The following is a 24,446-nucleotide window of genomic DNA, read 5'->3' as shown; positions in this document are numbered from 1 at the left end:
AGAGGCCAGGCATGGTGGCTCACGCCTGTCATCCCAACACTTTGGGAGGCCGAGGCAGGTGGACCACCTGACGCCAGGAGTTTGAAACAAGCCTGGCCAACATGGTGAATATCGTATCTACTTAAAAATACAAAAAGTAGCCGGGCATGGTGGTGAGTGCCTGTAATCCCAGCTACTCGGCAGGCTGAAGCAGGAGAATCGCTTGAACCTAGGAGGCCGCAGGTTGCAGTGAGCCAAGATGGCGCCACTGTACTCCAGCCTGGGCGACAGACAGAGATTCTCTCAACAACAACAGAGCACAGCTGTGTTGTTAGTTCTTAAGCAAGGGCAAGCTTACCAAGGACTTAGAGAGAAGGTTGATGAGGATGACAGGGAACTAAGAGGGAGGGATGCCATGGTTGAAAACATGGCTGGGGCAGCAAGAAGTTAAGATGAGATCCCAAGAGTCGCAAGAACATGCAGTTCCAGGACGTAATTCTCTGCAGGGATGAGGACAGACGGCAGCCACAAGTCTATAGGCAGTGACAAATGACCTCTGAGATCCCATCAGAGTCGATTTCAAGTTGAAGGAGAAACCTTTTATTGGCACAGGCATTCCTTGTTAACTTGACAGGGTAAAGCAGTAATTCTTAAAAAACAGTAAAAGCTGGTTTCTCCTAAACTAGTTTCCTTGTGGTGGTAGAGACCAGTGGGTCAGAAACAAGTCCTCACCACTTGGTTTCGTTTTGAGCCGCGCCATTAGGAGGCAATCTGTAAAACTAGCACAGGTGCTCCCAGCTGTTCGACTCACTCACCCACATGATTAGCAGAGTGCACAAAAGAGAAGACTTCTATTAAAAAAGTATCATGCTGAGCACAAGATCAGAGAAGTTGTGACACTGCAAACTCGATAGATGCAGGGGGTCTGGGAGAATGTGGCGTTCTCCAAAGGGCTCCCAACACCATCTCTCCTCTGATCTTATAGCAAATGTGGAAAGCTACTTGCTTAGAGGTACTGGGGGTAACTGATGGGGGGACTTTCATCCTGTTAGGAACTCCGCTTTCCATTCCTGGGTCTCTGTCTTGCTCCCTGGAGATGGATGGATCGGGGAGGGGGCCACAGTCAGCTGGGGCAGCAGGCACTCCCTGTGGCACTGGTCTATAGGGGGAGGACGTGCTGTGCTGGCAGCAGTGGCTCACATGGCCTAACTGTCTGCACTGTAACCACAGGCTGGGATGTAGCCAGGATTTGGGATGTGTCTCCTTGGAAGACAGCTCTGATGGCTGATGTGAGGTTTGGCCAATCCAGTCCTTCAAGCCCTGTCTAAAACGTGTATCTTACGTGAACTCAAAGAATAAAAGGCATTTCTACCCCCATCTCACCCCGATCCCTGACCGTATTCAGGGAAAACTCCCCCAGGCCTGGCAGGACAGGCCCACAGCAGATTAGATCTTTTCCCAGTACTGATCGGTGCGTGGAATTCCAGCCACCACTTCTGATTCGATTCCACAGTGATCCTGTCCTCTGAGGATTTTAAAGAAGCCTGGGAATAAAAAGTAAGGTGCTTTTAAAGTGTGACAAGGGTCAATCAATATATTCAGACTCATCCCTAAAAGACCTGGGAGTAATCACCAATCCCTGGCAGCTCCTGCTGTTTGCCCAGTAGCACAGCCCTCAGCACCATGAGGCTTCCGGAGGCAGCCGTGGGGCACACCTCCACTGACAACCCTCCTGCCCGGTCACCGCCCCCATCACGGCATCTGGCGCGATGCTGTGGGAACTGTGGCAGGCGTGGGCTCTGAAGCTGCTCGGGGTCTGCCCTTGCAGCAAAAGGAAACTCCTGGGTGCCTGGCACATAGGAGGAGCTCACAGCCTGGCCTTAGGTCTAGGGTGTGAGGCTGTGCAGCAGGTAGAACAGAGAAAGCCGAGACGGGCACTGTGTGTGGCTCACAATTCCCTGTTCTTGACAGGAAGGGGCCGCCACTCACCATTGTCACCCCAGTCAGTGTTCCAGGAGTTGGCAACCAGCCAGTATGGTGTGCCGTTCTCCACTCCCCAGCCCAGGATGCGGATGGCATGGCCGCCCATCATCTCTCCAGTGACGTGTTGGTACACTCCTGAAAAGAACCGGCTGAGACCAAGACCAGGCCACTGGCCCGCACCCCACAGTACCCCCCACACTCCGCTGGTCACCCTCCGGGCAGGAGAAACAGCTTCCAGAGGGACCCTGCTGCTCCATCAGAAGGCTCCAGGGTTACCACAACACTGGGGAATATTAAATATATTTCTGAAGGCCCAATACACTCAAATCTGTTGAGTAAATATTAAAATAGATTCCTACAAAATGTGCTTGTTGGTTGTCTTTAAAAATAGAATTTCTAATACATTCTAGTTTGTAAAACATTTAATGTTACGTGACAGATTTATCTGTTCTATACACTGGGATTCCATGTAAGTAAGGGTTTGTCAGAAGGGTTACACGGCTTAAAGAGTTTTAACAGCTGCTCCAGGTACACCCTGGAGAGGTGAGGGAGAAGGGTGGGCTGGTGGCGGCCAGTGCTAGCTAATGAGACAGATACCGGCTAAGGGGTTCAGGACTGCCCAACCAAGCTCTCCGCTGGTACGGAAATCACTATCAAAGTGGAAACACATCTTTTAATAATATGGGCAAGGACGGTGCTAAGAACTACCATCTTTACAGTCATTTTTTCTTGCCAGAATCATCCTCCTTTATCAAACTGTTGTTTTATATAGAGCTGAGAGCTTTGGAGTTTCCCATCTAGCAAAATATTAATGAGATCGATGCGATCAGCAAAGACCGTTCATCTGGAGCAAGGGATTTCTAAGACAGGACTTGGGGATGGGGACTGTCCAGATTCCTTGCTTCGAGTCCCTACAGCACTGCCCAGGGCAAGGTCCCTGTGTGTTCATCCACTGGTGTGAGGCATGATCTAGGCCTTTGCAAAGACAAAGATGAAGAAAATGTGCCAGCCAGTGCAGACACGAAAGGCCTGCCGTTTTAACGGGAACATGCTGGTAAAGCAATGCAAAGCCATGAAGGCGAGGGCAGGCATGGTCAGCTGCCAGGGAGGGAGGCGCTTCCACGGAAAACACATGTGAGCTGGACTCTAAGGGATGGGAAGGAACTAGCCCAGAGGCCCTGGGAGAGGCTTCCGGAATTCTGTGTGGTGGCACAGCAGGTGGAGAGACAGACTGTGAGGAGCCAGCCTGGTCCACAGAGGAGTGAGCCTGCACAGGAGGCCCCTCACAGCCTCTTCCCCAGCCCCTTGCCTGCCTACCCAATCAAGTCCTATTGGCCCCCCGGGCTCCCCTCCCCTGGAGGGTCAGCATGAGCCTCCACCGTTATCAGCGCGCACCTGACTTGTACAGCAGGAAGTCCGAATACACAGAGAAAGCGCCCTCCACGGGGCCGTTCTTGTAGATCTCGGCCATGATGTCCTTCTCGCTATTGGAGACACTGTAGGAATTGTATCCTGGAAAATGAACCGAGCTGGCGGTTGGGGAGGGCGGTGACAGTGCCTTGTGCTGTGCCACCGTCAGCCAGTCACTGATTTCTGGTGGCCTCCAGGGGAAGACTGTGCGTCTAAGGGGACTTGCCCAGCCAGGGGAGCTCGAGGAAGGCTCCCCTGAGGGAGTAAGGACGGGGCTGGGGCTGGAAGCTCAGAAGTGGGAGAAGGGAACAGTGAGCATATGGCCCTGGAAGAGGCCAGGATACCCCAGGACTCCAGGACACGCCACTCCCCTGTGAAATGAGGGCTTTGGTCCCTTCCAGCTTGGGAGGGCTGAGGCTGAGTTCAGGGTGGAACAGACAGCAAGTGGAGAGTGTGCTGCTTCCCCTGGCAAGAGGGCATCATTTCCCTTTCCTTCTCTATCCTAGGGTTCCTGGACCCCAAGGCTTCTCAGCCCTGACCTCTTCCCTGCAGCGCAGGGAAGGATGCAGCAGCTCCCCAGCCTCACGCAGCCGTGGCCAGGCCCCTTACCGTAGTGCTTGTCCTGTTTGTAGGTTGGGCTGTAGCCAGGCTCACAGATCTTGCTACACTTGGGGGTATCACCCTCGCCCGTGCACGGGGGCCGGGAGCCGTTGACGTGGTGCTCACAGGGAGGGATGGAGTACGGTCTGCACCCTGATGGGACCCGGGAGAAAGCGGAGTCAACCGACAGCCCCCACCAAGAAGCCCCGCTGGGACAGGCAGACCTGGCGCAAGGCCAGCCTCGTGCCTGCAGCATGGATGCCAGGCAGGTCCTGCCAGAGGCCTGTGCACCTGCTCGCACCTTTCACCCGGCCCTCTGTCTCAACCTCCACTTTATAAAGGCAAATAAAGCCACGATGGTTAACTGCTTAAACCATCCATCTGGCCGGCAAGGGGCCGAGGGGAGACACTCACCTACATGGGAGTCATAGAGGCCACCGGAAACCAGGCCTTTTCTTGTCCAGAAGTTCCAAGCTCCAGCAGGATAGCCGCCATTACAGCTGAAAAGACAGCCTCTCATGAAAACCTCCGGAAGCAGCACTAGCGGCTCTCCAGACCACTGCGTGCCACCCGCGTGCCCGAGGTCACTCGTGGACCCGCCCCACCTTCAGCAAGTGGTGCAGCAGCCCTCCCAGACACCAAACCCTCCAAGGGACGCTCCCTAGATTAGCACAGCTTGCAGGAAATAACCCCCAGCCCCACCCTTGCCCACAAAGATCCTGGAGAAGACAGGAGGCTCTCCCGTTCGTGTCCTTCCCGGTAGAACAGTGATCCTCAACTGAGCGGACACTAAACTTCCCCGAGGTACTTATGAAAAGCCACCATTGGTGGTTCTTACGAGAGCACCACCAGTTCTCTGAAATGAGAACCGCCAGTGATTCCCATTTAACCAGTCTGGGGAGAGGCCCAGGCACATGTCTGAAGGCCTCAGGTGTTTCGGATCTGCAGCTGCGGGCGAACACCACTACTGCAGAACCAAGGCGAGGCTGGGCTGGGAAGTTCTGTGCCACCACCTTGCTGTTAAGGTGGCTCCATCCTCCTGAACTACACATAAGAAAATGCCCAGACTGCTTCCCCAAGCAGGAAAAAGGAACATGCGATGACACGAACCAGGCCGGGGTCAGACATTCCACCACATTTTCTGAGACTGTTTTGCTGGGACACCACCCCTCAGACACTTCTGCCGGGCCAGCCTTGGTTCAGGCACCTCAGGAAGCAGCAGCTGTGCCAGGCCCTGCCTGCCAGACTCCCGGAGTCTCCCTGAAACACTTCTGACTCGCAGGAGTCCCAGGAGTCCCCTGCACTGAGAAGCCGGGGCCCAGGGTCTCCCAGCACTAAACCCGCCGCGGAAGCAGAGCCTGACTCACCCGTCTCCACACATGATGCCACAGCAGGTGAGCAGGTCCTCCGCCGACACCTCCACGCTGACGTGCGCATTGGTGTGGATGCAGATCCGGTCAGAGATGGCTTCCACAGCCCCAAAGGCCTGTAGGAACGAGTCCCACCGCACGAGGCTGCCACATCTGGGCTGGGCCCTCTGCCGCGGTCCCCTCAAAGGGCCACAGGGGCACCTCAGACCTTGTGGGCAACTGATCTCTCAACACCAGGGGACGAGCCTGGGGCTCAAACTCAGCTTTCATTTTCTTTGGTTGAAATGGGGTCTTGCTATGTTGGCCAGACTGGTCTTGAACTCCTGGGTTCAAGTGATTTGCCCACCTCGGCCTCCCAAAGCGCTGGGATTGGAGGCATGATGAGCCACTTGCCCCACTCTCCTGCCTCGGTATCTGCCCAACTCAGCTTTTAAAGCAAGAGAACCACCACCGTGAACCTCCGCCTGGGAACTCAGTTCATTTCTGAAATGTGTCAAATGTGTAGTTTTAGTTTGTATGTGTGTGTTTTTCACTTTTTTATTTTTATTTTTGGAGGTGGAGTTTTCACTCTCGTTGCCCAGGCTGGAATGCAGTGGCGCAATCTCGGCTCACTGCAACCTCTGCCTCCTGGGTTGAAGCAATTCTCCTGCCTCAGCCTCCAGAGCAGCTGGGATTACAGGTGCCCGCCACCACACCCAGCTGTTTTGCATTTTTAGTAGAGACAGGGTAGAGACAGGGTTTCACCAGCCAGGCTGGTCTCAAACTCCTGACCTCAGGTGATCCGCCCACCTCAGCTTCCCAAAGTGTTGAGATTACAGGCGGGAGCCACTGCACCTGGCCATGTTTTTTTCTTAACAAAAAACACAGCTCACCCAGAAAAGAAATACTGTGTGACCCACTTGTATGAGGTCCCTAGGAGTCAAATTCAGAGACAGGGTGTAGGGTGGGGGTCACCAGGGGCTGGGGGATTGGTGTTAATGGGGACAGAGCTTCTGTCTTGCAAGGTGAAAAAGAGTTCTGGGGACAGATGGTGGTGATGGCTGAGCAACACTGTCAATGTACTTAATGCCACAGAACTGTACACTTGAAAATAGTTGCTGGGTGTGGTGGCTCACGCTTGTAATCCCAGCATTTTGGGAGGCGGAGGAGGGCAGATCAACTAAGGTCAGGAGTTTGAGACCAGCCTGTCCAACATGGCAAAACCTCGTCTCTACTAAAAATACAAAAATTAGCTGGTTGTGGTGGCACACGCCTGTAATCTTAGCTACTGGGGAGGCTGAAGCAGGAGAATCGCTTGAACCCAGGAGGCAGAGGTTGCAGTGAGCCAAGATCCCGCCACTGCACTCCAGCTTGGGTGACAGAGCAAGACTCCATCTCCAAAAAATAAAAAGAAAAAGAAAATTGCTAAGATTATTAAATTTTCTGTTACGTGTATTTTACCACAATTAAGTGACAAAATTAAGACAGCTCGCTGACACTAAAGGGATGCTTTCTTGAAGCAGAGTAGCGGTGAGAGCTCCTGGTATTTGTGGACAGGGCAGCGTGTCAGGGGAAGGGAGCTGCTTTGCCACCCATAGATGTGGACTTGCAATCTGCAGGATGCTCTGCCCGCCACTCCGCCTAATCCTTGCCATAATTCATGGCCAGAGAGATTGTGATGTTTGTATTGATGGAAACTGGGACTCAGAAAGTTTCTATAACTTGCCTTGTCAGAGTTGTCCCCACCCCGAATCCCCCAAGACTCCCCATTGCCGCTTCCTCTCTCTCCAGCCCTTCCCCCGCCGGCCAGCAGGGCCTTACCCAGCAGGAGCCACAGGAGCCCTGGTCTCTGATCTCTTTGATGGTGGGACACTGTGGCCATTGTTCCCGTGCATCGAAGCTTTCAGGCAGCTTCAGGTCCTCGGTAAACATAACTCTGGATAAAGGAAGGTCTTCATTACAAGCTCTCATCCCACAGCTCCCTCCCCAGTCCCTGCAAAGGCCGCTTGGTTTAAGAGCAGTCACTGTGGCTGGGCCACAATCCCCTAGAAAGGAAGTGAGCACAAGAAGACACGCAGGAGAAGGCTGCAGGCAGGTGTCCCTGGGACTTTCACAAAACCAAAGGAAATTCTATTGCTCAATGCAACTAGCGATTTTTTCTTTGGGGATGGGGGGCGGGCCGGACAGAATTTCACTCTGTCGTCCGGGCTGGAGTGCAGTGGTGAGATCTCTGCCTCCTGAGTTCAAGTGATTCTGGTGCCTCAGCCTCCTGAGTAGCTGGGATTACAGGCATGCACCAGCACGCCTGGCTAATTTTTGTATTTTCAGTAGATGGGGTTTCACCATGTTGGCCAGGCTGGTCTTAAACTCCTGGCCTCAAATGATCTGCCCGCCTCGGCCTCCCAAAGTGCTGGGGTTACAGGCGTGATCCACCATGCCTGGTCTGACTTGCGATGTTGTATGCTTCTTTCTAGGCTTATGTAATGGATTTTTTAGATGAGTTTATCCAGTCCAGATAGTGTTTCTGGCCCCGCTCTCCTGCCTCAACATCTGCCCAGGATCCTCTCATCATTTCTCATATCATCCCCATTGTGCAGAAGGCAGCGTCTCGCAACTTAACTACCCCATCCTCACGTGGGAAGTGGCGCGGTCTTGGCTCACCACAACCTCCGCCTCCCGGGTGCATGCGATTCTCCAGCCTCAGCTCCTGAGTAGCTGGGATTACAGGCGCCCGCTACCATGCCTGGCAAATTTTTGTATTTTTAGTAGAGCCACTGTACTTGGCCTTATCTGGCTGTTCTTAAATTTTTCTTAAAGTACTCAAGATTGAGTCTGCCCACATAGTGGAGACCCAGACCTAGTCTGTCACACCTAGGGCTGAGATACCTTAGAGAAGCGCAACAGAAAACACTGGGGGTGGCTCATGCTGGTAATCTCAGCACTCTGGGATGCCGATGGGGGCAGGTCACTTGCTGAGGCCAGGAGTTTGAGACCAGCCTGGCCAATATGGCAAAACCCAGTCTCCACTAAAAATACAAATATTAGCTGGGCATGGTGGTGCAAGCCTGCAGTCCCGGGTACTCAGGAGGCTGTGGCACAAGAATCGCTTGAAGCCGGGAGGCAGAGGTTACAGTGAGCCAACATGGCGCCACTGCACTCCAGCCTGGGTGACGGAGTAAGACCCTCCCCAAAACAAAAGAAAGCACCAGCATCTTCTCTACTAATAACTTGAGAAGGAAAAAATAAAATAAAAAGAAAAAGTAAATAATACAAAAATGAAAAGAAGAGACAAGTGCTGTACCTCAAGCGGTGTCGGTAGCCCTGGGTGGCATGAGCCCTGCGGATGCCAGAGAGGCCTTCACTCTCCCACTTCCCATTGCCCCAAACCAACGCCCGCCACTCACATCACAGTGGTGCGGAGGAGCGGGCACTCACCTCTGGGGTGGCTTGGGCCCACCCAGGAAGGTACCACACAGCCTCTTCAAGTAGCTCAGGTCCACGTTGTAGAAGTTGTGCCCGGCCTGGAAGAGAGTCACCCACTGACTGAGGGGTTTCCTGGGATAGTGGTGGATGGGCACGCTGCCCACACACCAGGCCCAACCCAGGGAAAGCCAGGGGCCCTACCCAGCTCGAGGGCACGAGGGTTGGGGGGCAGTGGGGCACAGCCCAGAGTGACACACAGGCAGAGTGGGTGTCTCCCCTGATCTGCTCCCATTTGCTGACAATCAGAGACCCTCTCCGGCCCTCAACATGGCTCACTCCTCATTCCTGGTTCTCAGTCCCAGGGTCAGAGCTGGACAGAGACAAAGGGAATCGGGGCAGGACTGATGAACTGCCACTCTGCCACGGCGGGCGTCACAGGGGCTAGCTGGTTTTGAACACTTCCAAAGCTCACCTACTCCCCCATGCACCTCCGCGTGCACACAACCATACATTCATACACATGCACACACACTCGTGCACACAGATGGGGTATGGGACAGAGGAGGCAGGTGTGGTCCAGAGCCGCCGTGACTCGGGGTCAGGGCTGTTCCTCAACAGTCCAGGACATAATGTTCTGTGGGCCACAGTGAGAGTCAGCTCCCCATCCCTGGAGTCAGTGTGCACAGACCGACCTGGGAGGGGACATACGTAGGACGCAGCCCCACAGCCTACCTGCCACGTGGTGTTCTGTTTGTTGACATAGTTGACCAGCTCATCCGACAGGGGATGGAAAGAGGGCCTGCTCCGGGCATCGCCCAACGCCAGCAGGCAGCAGAGGGAGGCCCAGAGCTGCCACATGTTGGAAGCCGGATCCTAGATCCACCTGGAGAGGACAGAGGGCATCAGGACACCTCTCTGTTGTGTGGGTCAAAGGCTCACACACACACGGGCACCGTCTCAGACATCAGTGGACCCCCGTGCTCGTCCTGGCCCAGGCGGAGAACTCTGAGGAGCTGAGGTGCCCATGGGCTCCCCGCCTCCCTGCCCTGGTGCCTGCAGCATGCCATGACCTCGTGTGTGTCCCCGGGGGCCAGGCGGCCAGAGCCAGGAGAGAAAGCCAAGGGGCTGTGCTGGACTAGACTGAGTCCAGGGCCTGCTCCACTAGTTTTAAACGGCCTTTGCATGGATTTGTGGAACAGCTTGAGAGACTTGCCCAAGTAAGTGACGTGAAACAGTGAAGAGCCTGTCTGTGTCATTACGCCCTAAGTGGAACACCCATGGGACAGGGAAATGTAAGAAAAGTTAGAAAAGAAACGTAAGAAAAGACAGGAGTCCTAGTTTTGACAGGACACAGACAAACAAGCTTGGTGTGGGCTGGTCGAGGTGGAGGCTGAGAGGTGGGGCTGGGCTGCCCATCCACCCACTCCCGGGGCCTCTCTGGTTTTTCCAGTCAGCCAAGGGCTCTGCTTCCGGCTGCAGAGATGAGGCTTCTGGGAAGGAAAATTCTCACCTTGATGCCTCAGCCCTTTGATCTGGGATTGGCTCATGAGTCACAAGCCAGTGCTTTCCAGCTTGAACTCTGAGTCACCCTCCTGAGCAAGCAGCTCGACAAAATCAATACATGTCTCCTGGGCGCCTGCACCCAGGGCTGGGGAGAACCGCAGCGTGGGGAGATGGGTGAGGCAGGGGCTCCTGTCCCTCACTGCAGGGGCTTCCGCGGGTGAGTGAAGTGCTCTACCTCCCACAGGTCACAGGTCAACATGAAAGTCACGGGACTGTGGTGTCAGTGCTTAACAAACTGACTGGAACTATCTGAAGTTGTGGATTCTATCTGAAGAACAATTTAAACTGCATTGTTGCTTAAGCAACAATTCATCTGGGAGAATAAATATATGAGGACAGCAAGACGGCTCTGGAAAAAAAGTTCTTTTTTTTTTTTTTTTTGAGACAGGGTCTTGTTCTGTCACCCAGTCTGGGGCGCAGTGGCACAATCTTGGCTCACTACAGCCTCCGCCTCCCAGGTTCAAACAATTCTCATGTGTTAGCCTCCCAGGTAGCTGGGATTACAGGTGTGCGCCACCACATGCACCTAATTTTTGTATTTTTAGTAGAAATGGGGTTTTGCCATGTTAGCCAGGCTGGTCTCGAACTCCTGACCTCAGGTGATCCGCTGGCCTTGGCCTCCCAAAGTGCTAGGATTACAAGGATAAGCCACCGCACCCAGCCAGTGGAAAGTAGCTCTGACGGGAGCCCGGCCCTCTGGGGCAGCAAATGTATCATAAAACGCTGGGTGATGCCCATCAGCAGAGCACCCAACAGACCGCTCGGAAGCACCTCCTCCACGGAGGAATCAGCGTACCTAGGTGAGGCCAGAGACGAAACAGGACAGTGCTTGTACAAGTGGCTGCCTGAAGGCTGAATCTTCACACTGGACTCCTCACACACAAAAAGTACCACATGCAACACAGACTTTTGAGATGGAGTCTTGCTCTGTCGCCCAGGCTGGAGTGCAAAGGCATGATCTCGGCTCACTGCAACCTCCGCCTCCTGGGTTCAAGCGATTCTCCTGCCTCAGCTTCCTGAGCAGCTGGGATTACAGGCGCATGCCACCATACCCGGCTAATTTTTGTATTTTTAGCGACAAGATTTCACCATGTTGGCCAGGCTGGTCTCGAATGCCTGACCTCATGATCCACCCACCTCAGCCTTCCAAAGTGCAGGGATTACAGGTGTGAGCCACTGTGCCCGGCCCACAGATCTTAATTATAAAGGTTTTATGAAAAAAATCAATGCCCTTTTAAAAATGGGCCGGGTGCGGTGGCTCACACCTATAACCCCAGTACTTTGGGAGGCCAAGGCAAGTGGATCACTTGAGACCAGGAGTTCAAGACCAGCCTTGACAACATAGTGAGACCCCATCTCTAAAGAAAATAAAGTTTTTTTTTTAAAGTAATGCTGGAGGAAAGCCTAGGATTGACAGAAAACATAGCCTTCAAAGGAAAATGCTTGCATTAAACTGAAAAGTCTCTTTAAAACAAAAATGACAAAGCAGTACTAACATATACTTTAGGCTTCCTTTCCTTGATATACAGCAACACCCACCAGTTTCTAAATCTGCATGTCCTGGGACTTGGCAACCTGACATTCAGAAATGTATCCCACAAAATGCAAAGATACATGCACAGGAGTGCTCGCTCAATAATTTTTGCATTAGCAAAAGACCAGAAATGAAGCAAGTATCTAGTAACAGAGTAATTGTTAAATTATAGTAAGTGGTTAAATAGAATATGAAGCAACCATTAAAAAAGCAACTAGTTGGCCAGGCACCGTGATGGCGCATGCCTGTAGCCGAGGTGGTTGGACCACCTGAGGTCAGGAGTTCAAGATCAGCCTTAGTAACATGGTGAAACCCTGTCTCTACTAAATACAAAAAAATTAGCCAGGCATGGTGGCGCATGCCTGCAATCCCAGCTACTTGGGAGGCTGAGGCGGGAGAATTGCTTGAACTCAGGAGGCAAAGGTTGCAGTGAGCCGAGATCGCACTATTGCACTCCAGCCTGGGCAACAAGAGCAAAACTCCGTCTCAAAAATTAAAAAAAATAAAAATAAAAATAGGCCGAACGCGGTGGCTCATGCCTGTAATCCCAGCACTTTGGGAGGCCTAGGTGGGCGGATCATCTGAGGTCAGGAGTTCAAGACCACCCTGGCCAACATGGTGAAACCCCATCTCTACTAAAAATACAAAAATGAGCCAGGTGTGGTGGCTCACACCTGTAATCCCAGCTACCTGGGAGGCTGAGGCAGTAGAATTGCTTGAACCCAGGAGGCGGAAGTTGCACTGAGCTGAGATTGCGCCACTGCACTCCAGCCTGGGCAACAGATAGAGACTCGTCTAAAAATAATAATAAAATAAATAAATAAAATAAAAATAAAAAAGCAGCTAGTTGAAGTAAATTCTATTGTACTAACAAAGTAAAAATGCCCCAAGTCCCAGTGTTAAGTGGGGAAAAAGCAAGCTGTGGGTGACCGAGGACCATAAGCGTCTGACCCTCTCAACAATCTACACATGCAGGCACACTCCTGCTACCACACGCGAAATGCTGAGGACGATGTACAGTTGTCGGTCACTACAGTGGGAAGACTTTTTTTTCACAACATACTCTTACTTTTAAGAAAAAAAGAAAAAGTGACTATGTTCCTATTACTTGAGTTTCGTTTCTTCTAGGAAAAATAGTTGGCGGTGTTACTAAAGGCCCTGAGCCACCAAACTGATAAAAGGACATTTGGTTTAATGATTCCTCACAGCATTTCCAATTTGGTCTTCCTTCCCACCAATGAGGCTTCCTCCCTGGTGACTTTGAGACAGGAGTCTCGCTCTGTGGCCCATGCTGGAGTACAGAGGCGCAATCTTGGCTCACTGAAACCTCCACCTCCCAGGTTCAAGGGATTCTTGTGCCTCAGCCTCCTGAGTAGCTGGGATTACACGCCTGTGCTACCACGTCTGGTTTTTTTTAGTATAGTCGGGGTTTCGCTATGTTGGCCAGGCTGGTCTCGAACTCCTGGCCTCAAGGGATCTGACTGCCTCAGCTTCCCAAAGTGCTGGGATTACAGGCATGAGCCACTGGACCTGGCCCCTAGCGACTTTAATAATCTTCCCCTTTTCCGTGAATTGTGGGTAGGCAGCATCTCACGTGGTCCTGCGTGTCACCGACCCATACAGCCTCCACACTGTGAGGTGAGCGTGTCTCGTGGGCAGACAGGAGTGTCCTCGGATGTCCCCGGGGGCTTTTGTGCTGTAGAGATGTTATTTTAAATAATAAGCCAAGTCGAGGATGGGAGCGTTTCTATGGCAACTTGAATTTTTAAACCAAGATTTCTTTGGTTTCTGTGGTGGCTGAGAACACAGGCAGCTGCCATGTCCAATGGCCCTCAGCTGCTGGATGACAACCTGCCACGGCTATTCCCTGGAGTCCCACAGGGCCCCCTCGCCACTTCACTAGTGGGCAACTTCCCTGAACCCACCCTTCTTTTCATGGTTCCCAGGCCCTCCCACACCTGCCTGTGCTCCCCACTCATTCCCAGGCTCCCTGGGCCCGCCACCACCAGCCCCAGGGTCCAGCCCGTTCCACTAGTCCCAGGCTGAGCGCTGGGAAGTTCTTTCAGTCCCGCACTTTGGCCCAGGGCTGTGGTGTTCCTGGCTTCTCTGCTCCTCCCACATGGCATCCAGGTTGGGGTTCAAGGGGCCGCCAGCCTGCTGCAACCGGCTGATAAAATGAGCCCTGCACTTGGAGTCAGGAGACCTGCATTTGGATCTGGCTCTGCCACTGACTAAATGGCACTCTTGGGGTCTGACTTTCCCCAAGCCTCAGTTTCACCACCTGTAAAATGGAGCTAGTAACCACCATGTCTCAGGTGGCAGTCAAGAATGAACTGAGGACTGAAGCGCCAGCACGCGCCTGGCGTGCAATGATAAGGTAGGAAGGGCAGTTGCTTCAGTGGGCTCTGTTCCCTCCCTCTCTTCTCTTCCTCCACCACTTCTAGCCCTCAGTTCACACTAAACCTATTCCAATAGGTCCCCAACGCCGAGAAGAGTTTTTTTTTTTTTTTTTTTTTGAGACGGAGTCTTGCTCTGTCGCCCAGGCTAGAGTACAGTGGCGCGATCTCGGCTCACTGCAAGCTCTGCCTCCCAGGTTCACGGCATTCTCCTGCCTCAGCCTCCCGAGTAACTGGGACTACAGGCGCCCGCCATCACGCCCGGCTAATTTTTTGTATTTTTAGTAGAGACGGGGTTTCACCGTGTTAGCCAGGATGGTCTCGATCTCCTGACCTCGTGATCCACCTGCCTCGGCCTCCCAAAGTGCTGGGATTACAGGCGAGAAGAGTTTAAATGAAAAGAAAGTTCATTTGTTTGTTTGTTTTGAGACAGGATCTCACTCTGTTGCCCAGGCTGGAGTGCACTGGCATGATCACAGCTCACTGCAGCCTCTGCCTCCTGGGCTCGAGAGATCTGCTCCCCTCAGCTGTCCTAAGTAGCTGGGACTACAGGCATGCACCACTACACCCAGCTAACTTTTGTATTTTTTGTAGAGATGGGGTTTTGCTATGTTGCCCAGGCTGGTCTCAAACTCTTGGACTCAAGTGATCTGCCCGCCTTGGCCTCCCAAAGTGTTGGGATTATAGGTGTGAGCCACCATGCCCAGTAAAACAAGCTCTTAACTTCAATTAACCCCAGCATTAAACATCCAAAAATGCTTCCACTCTAAGGGTCCCAAGACTGCTGAGAACCCAAAAAGTGTGAAGCCAGGCACAGGGGTCCTGAGAGCAGTGACCACCTCACTCCATCGTGCAACAGGCGCCTTTCTCTCCACAACAACACAAATCTCAATCACTCTGGACAAATGCGGATGGTGAAAATGACAAGCTGGGTTGTTGACAGGTTCCAGGGTCTTTGCATGGGACAGCAACCCGCTTTCACTTCCCTTTGTATAGGCACACACTTCCCTTTTATTTCTCAATTCTGTGCTTTCTACTCTGCTTCTTACAAGAGATGAAGAACACAAAGTCCTTATTTCATGAGGGAAGGATGTGAACCTTTGCGTGCCACAAGAACCCTTTCCAGGATGCAGGCTGGTGGAAGAACAGCTGCAGCAGATGCATCTCTAGACCTTGGTCAGCTGGGCTGCTTGGGCAGACCTGGGTTCCACTGCACCCCTCTGCCCCTTTTCCAAGTTAATCTTTGGGTTAAAAAAAACCACAAAAAAAAAAGAAAGAAAAGGGTGCTCCTCATATCCTCTCTCTCCATACCTGCGGATGCTTATGTGAAAGCATGCTCCACTCCAGCTCTGTAGAATGTTGTCACGTGCCAAAAACAGCGCGTGGCCAGGAGACTCTATCAACTAGAGCACCTTAACAGCACCCCAGACTACCTTGAAGCCGCTCCCAGGACAAATAGGGACCTTGAGATTCTGGAAGAGGGGGAATGAAAAGTCAAAGGAGAGGAGGTGCTGCTAAGTCACAGGAGGTGTTCAGTCCTGACATCCTTAAAGAATCAGTTTTGGGCTGCCACCAAGCTCAAAAAAGAAAGCTTTCTGCCTGGGCACAGTGGCTCACGCCTGTAATCCCAGCACTTTGGGAGGGCAAGACAGGTGGATCACCTGAGGTCACGAGTTCGAGACCAGCCTGACCAACATGGCAGAACTCCTGTCTCTACTAAAAATACAAAACTTAGCCGTGCATGGTAGAGGGTATAATCCCAGCTACTTGGGAGGCTAAGGCAGGAGAATCACTTGAATCCAGGAGGTGGAGGTTGCAGTAAGCTGATATCATACCACTGCAACTCCAGCCCGGGCAACAGAGCGAGACTCTGTCTCAAAAAACAAAAGAAAAAAAAAAAAAAAAAAAAAGACACCGGACATGGTGACTCACGCCTGTGACCCCAGCACTTTGGGAGGCTGAGGCAGGTGGATCACAAGGTCAGGAGTTCAAGACCAGCCTGGCCAACATGATGAAACCCCCATCTCTACTAAAAACACAAAAATCAGCCGGGCGTGATGGTGGTGCCTGTAATCCCAGCTACTCAGGAGGCTGAGGCAGAATTGCTTGAACCCAGGAGGCAGAGGTTGCTGCGAGCCGAGATTGCACCACTGCACTCCAGCCTGGGTGACAGAGTGAGACTCTCTCAGGAAAAAAAGAAAAAAAAAGAAAAGGCTTTCTTACATGGCCACAGAGCCCTCAGGTAGACGGCACTCTAAATCTGTAAAGGATTTAAGAAGACAGGACATGTACACCTAAAATTTCCAAATAAGCCAAGTTGCTAGCTCCTGGCTGATAGAGAAAAAAAGTAAAAGAATTCTTAGCAAATCTCTCATGCAGTCTTTTGCTCTTCCACGTTCGCTGATGTGTGAATATACTGCTGGCTCCTCTCACCATTAGCTCTAAAGAATGGAAAGTTGGCCAGGCGCAGTGGCTCACACCTGTAATCCCAGCACTTTGGGAGGCCAAGGAGGTGGATCACCTGAGGTCAGGAGTTCGAGACCAGCCTGGCTAACATGGTGAAATCCTATTTCTACTAAAAATACAAAAAATTAGCCAAGTGTGGTGGCGTGCATCTATAATCCCAACTACTCGGGAGGCTGAGGCAGGACAATTGCTTGAACCCAGGAGGCGGAGGCTGCAGTGAGCTGAGATCGCGACATTGCACTCCACCTTGGGCAACAAGAGCAAAACTCCGTCTCCAAAAAAAAAAAAATCAAAAGTCAAGTGCCTACATTTTGCCAGAAGCCACAAATGAAGACCGTGCTTTACAGGCCAGCAGAGCGGCTAAGAGCAGGGCAACAGTGGAAAGGTGGGGGACTGAAGGCTCAGTAAGACCTTCCCAGAGAACTTTGTTTCTTTCTCTCCTACAAAAACTAGTCTTGGCGCTCACTGCTAATAACAGCAGTTGCTCCTGAAGTTTCCATCACTTAAGTGTACCCACAAAACAAGACTGGAGAGTTTCATCTTCCCCCACTTCAATCTGCCAGACGTACCTCACTGCTGGAGCAGCCCTGCACTGGGTGGGAGTGTGCTGACCTCAAGTATCCTCTGGAGTGACCCAGAGGAGACCCCAGAGGCCTTTCCTTTTTGAGTAGGAATCACAGCCTTGCTGTGGCCTCTGATGTGTTATGTCTTTTCCCCTAATGGAACCGTGTTTAGCAGATTCTTGGCTTATGATTAAATTAAGGACAAAAATGAAATCCAAAGGGCTCTCAGGCCTCGGTCTCATCAGTCTCCTGATGAACGGGCACCAGAGGCCCATCTGTCCCATGGAGCGGGCTCCCTGCAGCCTTAGCCCCTGAGCAATTGAAAACCCGTCGGAAAACCCGCCCAGCACGCAGGCGGGCAGAGGCAGCAGCGATGCTCATCAGCCTTGGAGGCTTCCAGGGAACCAGGAGAAGCAGAGAAACCCCACTCCACCTCCGTCACCTGAACCAGGCTGGCCACTCACAGGTCCTTCCCCGTGCTGCCCACCTATATGCAAACCAAGTGCTGCAGGGCCAGCCCACGCAGGCTGCTCTCCATAGGCCTGAAGACACCCATGAGTGGAATATTGTACAAGGTCAGCCACAGCAACCCCACATCCTGCAGACAAAATGACTACCATATGCTTGAAATAGCAGACACTACGAAGGCCCTCAGCAGCTGATTTGTTGGTGGTGGTGGTGGTGGCTGGAAACAAGACAATTTGGTTAGTCAATGTTTTAGAAAGTTCTGAAAGCTTCTGCTCCCCAGTTCTGTTACTGACTTGCCCAGAGGCTGACGGAGCCAATGCATTCACCATTCTGCATCGGATACCAAAGGACCTTGGGCCTGCTTTATAAAAGCTTTTAGAGATCTTTTGAGATTGCAGTGAGATTAGTGTTCTGTGTCTCTCCAGCCTGCAGAACACGGCGGTTCCCTAATTCAACCACGGGTGAGATTACACCAGGGCAGTCGAGGCCCTGGCTGACATGACGGCGAGCCACAGAAAGGCCTAGCTCTCGGATCCAGCTAGGTCCTGTTTTCCTCCCTTGGGGCCCTGGGAACAGATACTCATCTCACAAGGCTGATGGAAGATGCAAGGAGACGTTCTTTTGAAAGTGCCTACCCCGCACCAGGCTCAGAGCAGTGCCATCTGGGAGAAACTTCCTCAGTCACTGGGAGGGTGAAAAGCTACCTCCTTATACATAGGACAGCCAACATTTGCTGTCCCAGAGTCATCATTTCTATTTTCAGAAGTATCCTAATTTGGATGAAAAATAATGGCAATTGTACCCAGTGACAAGGCCTCAAAAGTTGATTTGTTCTGCTGTCTTGACTGCCAAAGCAAAGCGCGTCCCAAACACCAGGAGGGCTAGGTGGGTTGGGAATGGGTGGCAGGTGGCCCCCAGCACTCTGATGTGGTTTGATATACGCTTCCAACCCTCCAATGGGAGAAGCCTGTGGCTGGCACCGCCCTCCCAGGACTTGCGCAAGCCAGGAAGCTGCGTGACTATGTGTGTGCACATTCTGCCAGAGTCCAGGTCAGAGGGTCATGACACAGCCTAGCCCTCCAGGTCTCCTAGGACAGAATATCCAGATGTCTTCTACAGGGCTCTCTACTGGTCCCGTTACCATCTTGGCCACACTGGTCCCATCCTCCTCCACGCAAGCTTGCTGGTGATGCTAGATTATCTTGATGTCCAGACCAAAGAAGTTACTGGCCTGGTAAAGACAGATAACACAGTCAAGACTGCCAGCCACACATCCTTCTCAGCACCCAGCATTTACAAAACATCAGTTCTGGGCTGGGCACAGTGGCTCACATCTATAATTCTGACACTTTGGGAGGCCAAGGTGGTAGGATCAACTGAATCCAGGAGATTAAGACCAGTCTGGGCAGGATAGTGACCCCATCTCTATTTAGAAAATTAAAATTTAAAATAAAAAACAAATAGGCTGGCGGTGGCTCTGGCCTGTAATCCCAGCACTTTGGGAAGCCAAGGCGGGCAGATCATGAGGTCAGGAGTTCAAGACCAGCCCGACAAACATAGCAACACCCCGTCTCTACTAAAAATACAAAAAGTAGCCGGGCGTGGTGGCACACACCTGTAATCCCAGCTACTCAGGGGGCTGAGGTAGGAGAATCGCTTGAACCTGGGAGGTAGAGGTTGCAGTGAGCCGAGATTATGCCACTGCACTACAGCCTGACGACAGAGCGAGACTCCGTCTCAAATAAAAAAAGAAAGAAAAAAACCAGCACATACACCATCACTGACCAACAATAAAAACAGGAAAAATGTCACTCATTAACCCATTTGTGCCAGAGATTGCAACTTTTTGAATTGTTGCATGAGTAAAAACATCAGACCTTGGTGATGACCTTGAGCAGTACGATGTAAAAACTCCCACATGCTTAGCGTTCCAATAATGGAACACTAGGCATAAGTGGGTTAATGTTTTCCTATGGCAAAGATTAAATTTGAATTTCTGGTCATGAAATTAAAACAAGGGTACCACTTCAAATCCATCAGATTGGCAAAAATAAAAGTCTGGTAGTATCTAGTGTTGGTAAATGTGAGGAACAGGAACTGTGCACACTGCTGCGCGTGTAAATTGATGCAACCACACTGGAGAACCCTTTGCCAACATCTAGCAAGATGGAAGATGAATACACCTCAGGACCCAGAACAAGCTCTCCTGCATTTGCCCTGCAGAAACTCTTCTAAGCATCTGGGAGACACAGGATATTTACTGTAGCACGGGATAATAGTGAAAACGAAATAATATAACTGTCCCTCAGTAGATAAACACACTGGGCACTTAAGACAAATGGACTAGAATTGGATGTATCAACAGAAATAAATCTCACAACCGTGAGTGAAAAAGGATCCATGTAATGGAACTGAAGTCATATAAACTTAAACATTATTTATATACTGATGCAGAGTTTTAAAAGTACAAAAAGGCCTGGAGTTGGCTCACGCCTTATAATCCCAGCATTTGGAAGGCCCAAGTGGGAGGAGGTAAGGGGATCACCTGAAACTAGGAGTTTCAGAGCAGCCCTGGCAACACAGAGAACCTGTCTCTACAAAGAAAAAAAAAAAAGCTGGGTACCGCCTGTGCTCCCAGCTACTTACTACTTGGGAGGCTGAGGTGGGAACCATATCGCTTAAGTCTGGGTGGCCGAGGCTGCTGTGAGCCATGGTCGCACCACTGCACACCAGCCTGGGACACAAAGCAAGACCCTGCCATGAACCAAACAATAAATGAATGAATGAATGAATGAATGAATGAACAAAAAAATGTACAGGAGAATCCAAAAGAGGAGCAGCAGACAGGGAATACAATGGCCCCTGGAAGAACCAGTAAACAGGCACAGGAGTGGTCTGTAGAGGCAGAGGATAAGGCTTGAAGCTAAAAACGAGATTAGTTAAAAGTCTAAACACAGGGGTGGGCACAGTGGCTCACGCCTGTAATCCCAACACTTTGGGAGGCCAAGGCAGGGGATCACTTGAGGTCAGGAGTTCAAGACCAGGCTGGCCCACATGGCGAAACCCTGTCTCTACTACAAATACAAAAATTAGCCAGGCATGGTGGTGCGTGCCTGTAATCCCAGCTACTCGGGAGGCTGAGGCAGCAGCACTGCTTGAACCTGGGAGATTGTGCCACGGCACTCCAGCCTGGGTGACAGAGTGAGACTCTGTCTCAAAAAAAAAAAAAAAAAAAAAAAGTCTAAACACAGAGTGGAATTTGATCCCTAAACCTCCTACCCCACACAAGCTAGGGTAAATATAAACTTTAACAACCACGCCAGGGCGCAAGGTTTGCCTCCCACACACTCTTTCTCAGGCAGCCTGGGACCAGACATAGAGACTGCTGCCTAACACCCTAATGTCCCAGAGGCACAACACATCTGTACATGCCTCCCCTAGACTCAACTGCCTGCCACCCCAACCTTCTCCCTTTACATGTACCATGGGGAAGTGCCCAGTAAATATCACTCAACAGCACATTTTTCCAATAATTTCCTTACACCAGGCCATCAAAAAGAGGCAGCAGACCGGGCGCAGTGGCTCATACCTGTAATCCCAGCACTTTGGGAGGCCGAGGTGGGCAGAGCACAAGGTCAGGAGTTCCAGACCAGCCTGGCCAACGTGGCGAAACTCCCATCTCTACTAAAAATACAAAAATTAGCTGGGTGTGGAGGCGCTTGCCTGTAATCACAGCTACTCAAGAGGCTGCGGCAGGAGAATCGCTTGAACACAGGAAGCGGAGGTTGCAGTGAGTTGAGATCTTGCCACTGCACTCCAGCCTGGATGAGAGAGTGAGACTCCGCCTCAAAAAAAAAAAAAAAAAAGAGAAAAGGATAAGAAGTGGCATACCTGTAACTCCTCCTCTCAATGTTTCAGTCCATATCTCGAAAGGAAGGTGTATTATTCTACACAACTATAACTCATTAACAGATTTAAGAAAATCACCCCCACCCCCACGTGGTGGCTCACACCTGTAATCCTACCACTTTGGGAGGCTGAGGCGGATCACCTGAGGTGGGAGTTCGAAAACCAGCCTGGCTAACATGGTGAAATCCCGTCTCTACTAAAAATAATTTTTTAAAATGCCAGGTGTGGTGATGGGCACCAGCAATCCCAGCTACTTGGGAGGCTGAGACAGGAGAATTGCTTGAACCTGGGAGGTGGAGGGTGCACCACTGCACTCCAGCCTGGGCGGCAGAGGGAAAGTCTGTCTTTAAAAAAAAAAGAAAAAGAAAAGAAAGAAAGAAAGAGAACATCACCGACAGACATCCCAAGGCACCCCTGAAACGTGATCTCCCTTCATTTCCCAATCCAACCAAGAGCAACAGAAAATATCTGTTACCCCTAAAATGGGTGCAACTTATCTTCCAACTCCCAGGTCCAGCAGCCAGGGAAAGAAAAGAACCTGCCTAGGAGAGGAGCCTCACCAAACTGCTAAATCAGCACCACATGGGCCGCTTCAACCTGGAGCCAAAGGGCTGCCACCCCTCGCCGCCTGAGAAGTTGACAACAGGGCTGTCCTGAGCCAACATCCAGGAGAGCTGTTGGGGCGAGAGCTGTGCCAGGGCCGTGTCTGGTCTGCGTTGCCACCTGGGCCAAGAGACCTGTGCCTTTCCACCAGGGGGTACCCCAGCTCCGGGACAAATGACCAAAAAGGAGGGGAAGCCTCTGCTCTCCAGGAGACGTCTGACTCTGTCTTTGGGAAAGCTACACAGGGTGGGCGGCCCAGCCCCTTTCCCCAGGAGCTGGCGGGTTCTAAGTCACCATCACCAACAAGAAACAGTTCTCCGCCAGGCCAGGCATGGTGACTCATGGGGAGGCCGCGGCAGGCAGATCACCTGAGGTCAGGAGTTCGAGATCTGCCTGGTCAACATGGTTAAAACTCATCTCTACTAAAAATACAAAAATTAGCTGGGTGTGGTGGCAGGCACCTGTAATCCCAGCTACTCGGGAGGCTGAGGCAGGAGAATAGCTTGAATCTGGGAGGCGGAAGTTACAGTGAGCCGAGATTGCGGCACTGCACTCCAGCCTGGGAGACCGAGCGAGACTCCATCTCAAAAAAAAAAAAAAAAAAAAAAAGAACCGATGTTATGGAAGAGAAAGAGCAGCCCTCAACCAAGCCAACGCCCTCTTAGGCCTCTTCGCCTTACCTTCCTGAACGTTTGGATTGAAAGAGGGTGCATCTCAGCTATCCTCTCCTCCGGCGGGAGGCAGTGGGGATCAGTTTTTCTAGGCTACAAAAACGTGCCAGGTCTGCCTTTGAGCCCCACAGCATCGCTTCTCCAGTGGGTTTGGGGGTCTCTCCTCCGTTAGGAGGAGGGGTGTAGGGCCTGCGCTAGGATCCTTTTCCTTGCCAGCCTGCTGGCTTCCTCGATGCCTGGGGAAGGGGGTGACAGAGGCCCACCAAGAAGCCAAGTGCAATTCACTTCCAGCTGGGTCACCCACCCCAGCCTGCCTGCAGCGCCCCACACCCAGGCACCTACTGCTCCCCAGAGGCCAACTCCCCCTGGCCTCCAGGGCTACTAACCGAGGGGGAGGTAGGGCCCCAGGGACTCTGCCCGGCTTCCCTTTACTGGACTCCAGGGGCAGGGAGCGTCCCTGGCCTTCTCCCCACCCGGCATCCAATCGCCCATTCGCCTCTTGGTTTCGCAGCTTGGTTTCTCTTCCTGTTTATGGATTTAACTCCGTGCGGGTTCCTCCCCAGCCCACCCAGTGCCAGATCCCTGTTCTTCAACAGGACCTGTCTTCTGGGGTCCCAGGAATTGTGTGGGATCTTGCGCAGAAAGTTGGCCAGGCAAATCCTTTGGAACGAGGGGGAAATAAACCGAAAATAGATGCCGGCAGATGCGGTAATCTCGGCAGTTTGTCCCGGGGACACCGAGGCCCAGGCGCTGGGAGCGCGATCCCAGGCAGCAGCCTCCGGACCTAGCCGAGCTCTTCCTCGCAGGCGCCTCCCTCGGGGCTCCTGGCCGCGTCCCCGCTCCGGGGGCCGGGGTCCCGCGCACAGCCCGGGGAGGGGAGCAGAGGGGAGGGGGCTGGCGGGCGCGCGGGCGGGGCTGTTTTCTGCTTTTCTCGTCGACGCTTCGGAGTGCGCGAGCTCCCACCCTAGCCCGCCCGTCAGGGTCAGTCCCGAGGGTCCTGGCTCCCCACCTGCCCCCAGGAACGCCGCGGGGCCGCGCCTAGGCCCGACCGGGGACGCAGAAGAACCGGTCTCGGCGGCCGGTGGCACCGTCCCCGCCAAGGTCACTTCCGCCGCGGTGACCCCGCGCTCCCGGCACTCACCGAACGCTGCCGCCGAGAGTCTGCAGCCCAGCCTGCGCGCCGCGGAGCCGGTGCCGTTACTGGAGCCCTGCAGCCGCCGTAGCCTGGGCCAGCCCCGGCCCTAAGTACCCTCCCGGTCCTGCGCCACGTGACTACCGCGCAGCCCCGCCCGTGCCCTCCCGCTGCCCGCGCACCCCGCTTCCCAGCCCCCACCCCCTCCCGCCACCTTCCGCCGCCCGCGCTCCCCTCTTCCCGGCCCCGCACCCCCCCCCTTCCACCGGGGGTCCGGGGACACCGCCGGGGAGGGCGGGGGCCTGAGCGCGCGGGTTGGGGAAGAGGGGCTTGGAGCCCTGCGGGCCCTGGGTGGCGAAACGCTGCGAATTGGGGCCAGGGGATGGGGAAAAAGCCC

General features: G+C 52.7%; 1 protein-coding gene across 3 annotated transcripts; it reads right to left on the bottom strand.

The window, feature by feature from the left end:
- Positions 1–554: 554 nt before the first annotated feature.
- On the bottom strand, positions 555–24,196 carry CTSB (cathepsin B). Of its 3 annotated transcripts, XM_025393147.1 has the most exons (12): positions 24,059–24,160; positions 20,381–20,468; positions 18,370–18,504; positions 9,477–9,627; positions 8,757–8,842; positions 7,143–7,257; positions 5,340–5,458; positions 4,387–4,472; positions 3,982–4,125; positions 3,358–3,474; positions 1,969–2,097; positions 555–1,523 (listed from the first exon to the last, which is right to left on the bottom strand). In XM_025393147.1, exons 4-12 carry the CDS (start codon positions 9,600–9,602, stop codon positions 1,426–1,428), a joined length of 1,020 nt encoding a protein of 339 aa, XP_025248932.1. In that variant the 5' UTR covers positions 9,603–9,627; positions 18,370–18,504; positions 20,381–20,468; positions 24,059–24,160; the 3' UTR covers positions 555–1,425. The 3 variants fall into 3 exon arrangements, with proteins under 3 accessions (XP_025248932.1, XP_025248931.1, XP_025248933.1); XM_025393146.1 differs by lacking the exons at positions 18,370–18,504; positions 20,381–20,468 and having other exon boundaries at positions 24,059–24,196; XM_025393148.1 differs by lacking the exons at positions 18,370–18,504; positions 20,381–20,468; positions 24,059–24,160 and adding an exon at positions 23,927–23,992.
- Between the last annotated feature and the right edge of the window lie 250 nt (positions 24,197–24,446).

This window comes from Theropithecus gelada, chromosome 8 (assembly GCF_003255815.1).
Source record: "Theropithecus gelada isolate Dixy chromosome 8, Tgel_1.0, whole genome shotgun sequence".
Taxonomy (NCBI): Eukaryota; Metazoa; Chordata; class Mammalia; order Primates; family Cercopithecidae; genus Theropithecus; species Theropithecus gelada.
The sequence above is the reverse complement of the archived record's forward strand: the minus strand, read 5'-3'. Positions and strand labels throughout refer to the sequence as shown.

What these genes read in the sequence shown, in the direction of transcription:
- CTSB (XM_025393146.1), bottom strand. Translation starts at nt 9,602, where the DNA reads ATGTGGCAGCTCTGGGCCTCCCTCTGCTGCCTGCTGGCGTTGGGCGAT. An exon ending in CCTCTATGACTCCCATGTAG is followed by an intron (nt 4,126 to 4,386) that starts GTGAGTGTCTCC and finishes GGGTCCCATCAG; the next exon opens with GGTGCAGACCGTACTCCATC. An exon ending in CTTCCTGCTGTACAAGTCAG is followed by an intron (nt 2,098 to 3,357) that starts GTGCGCGCTGAT and finishes GGTTCTTTTCAG; the next exon opens with GAGTGTACCAACACGTCACT.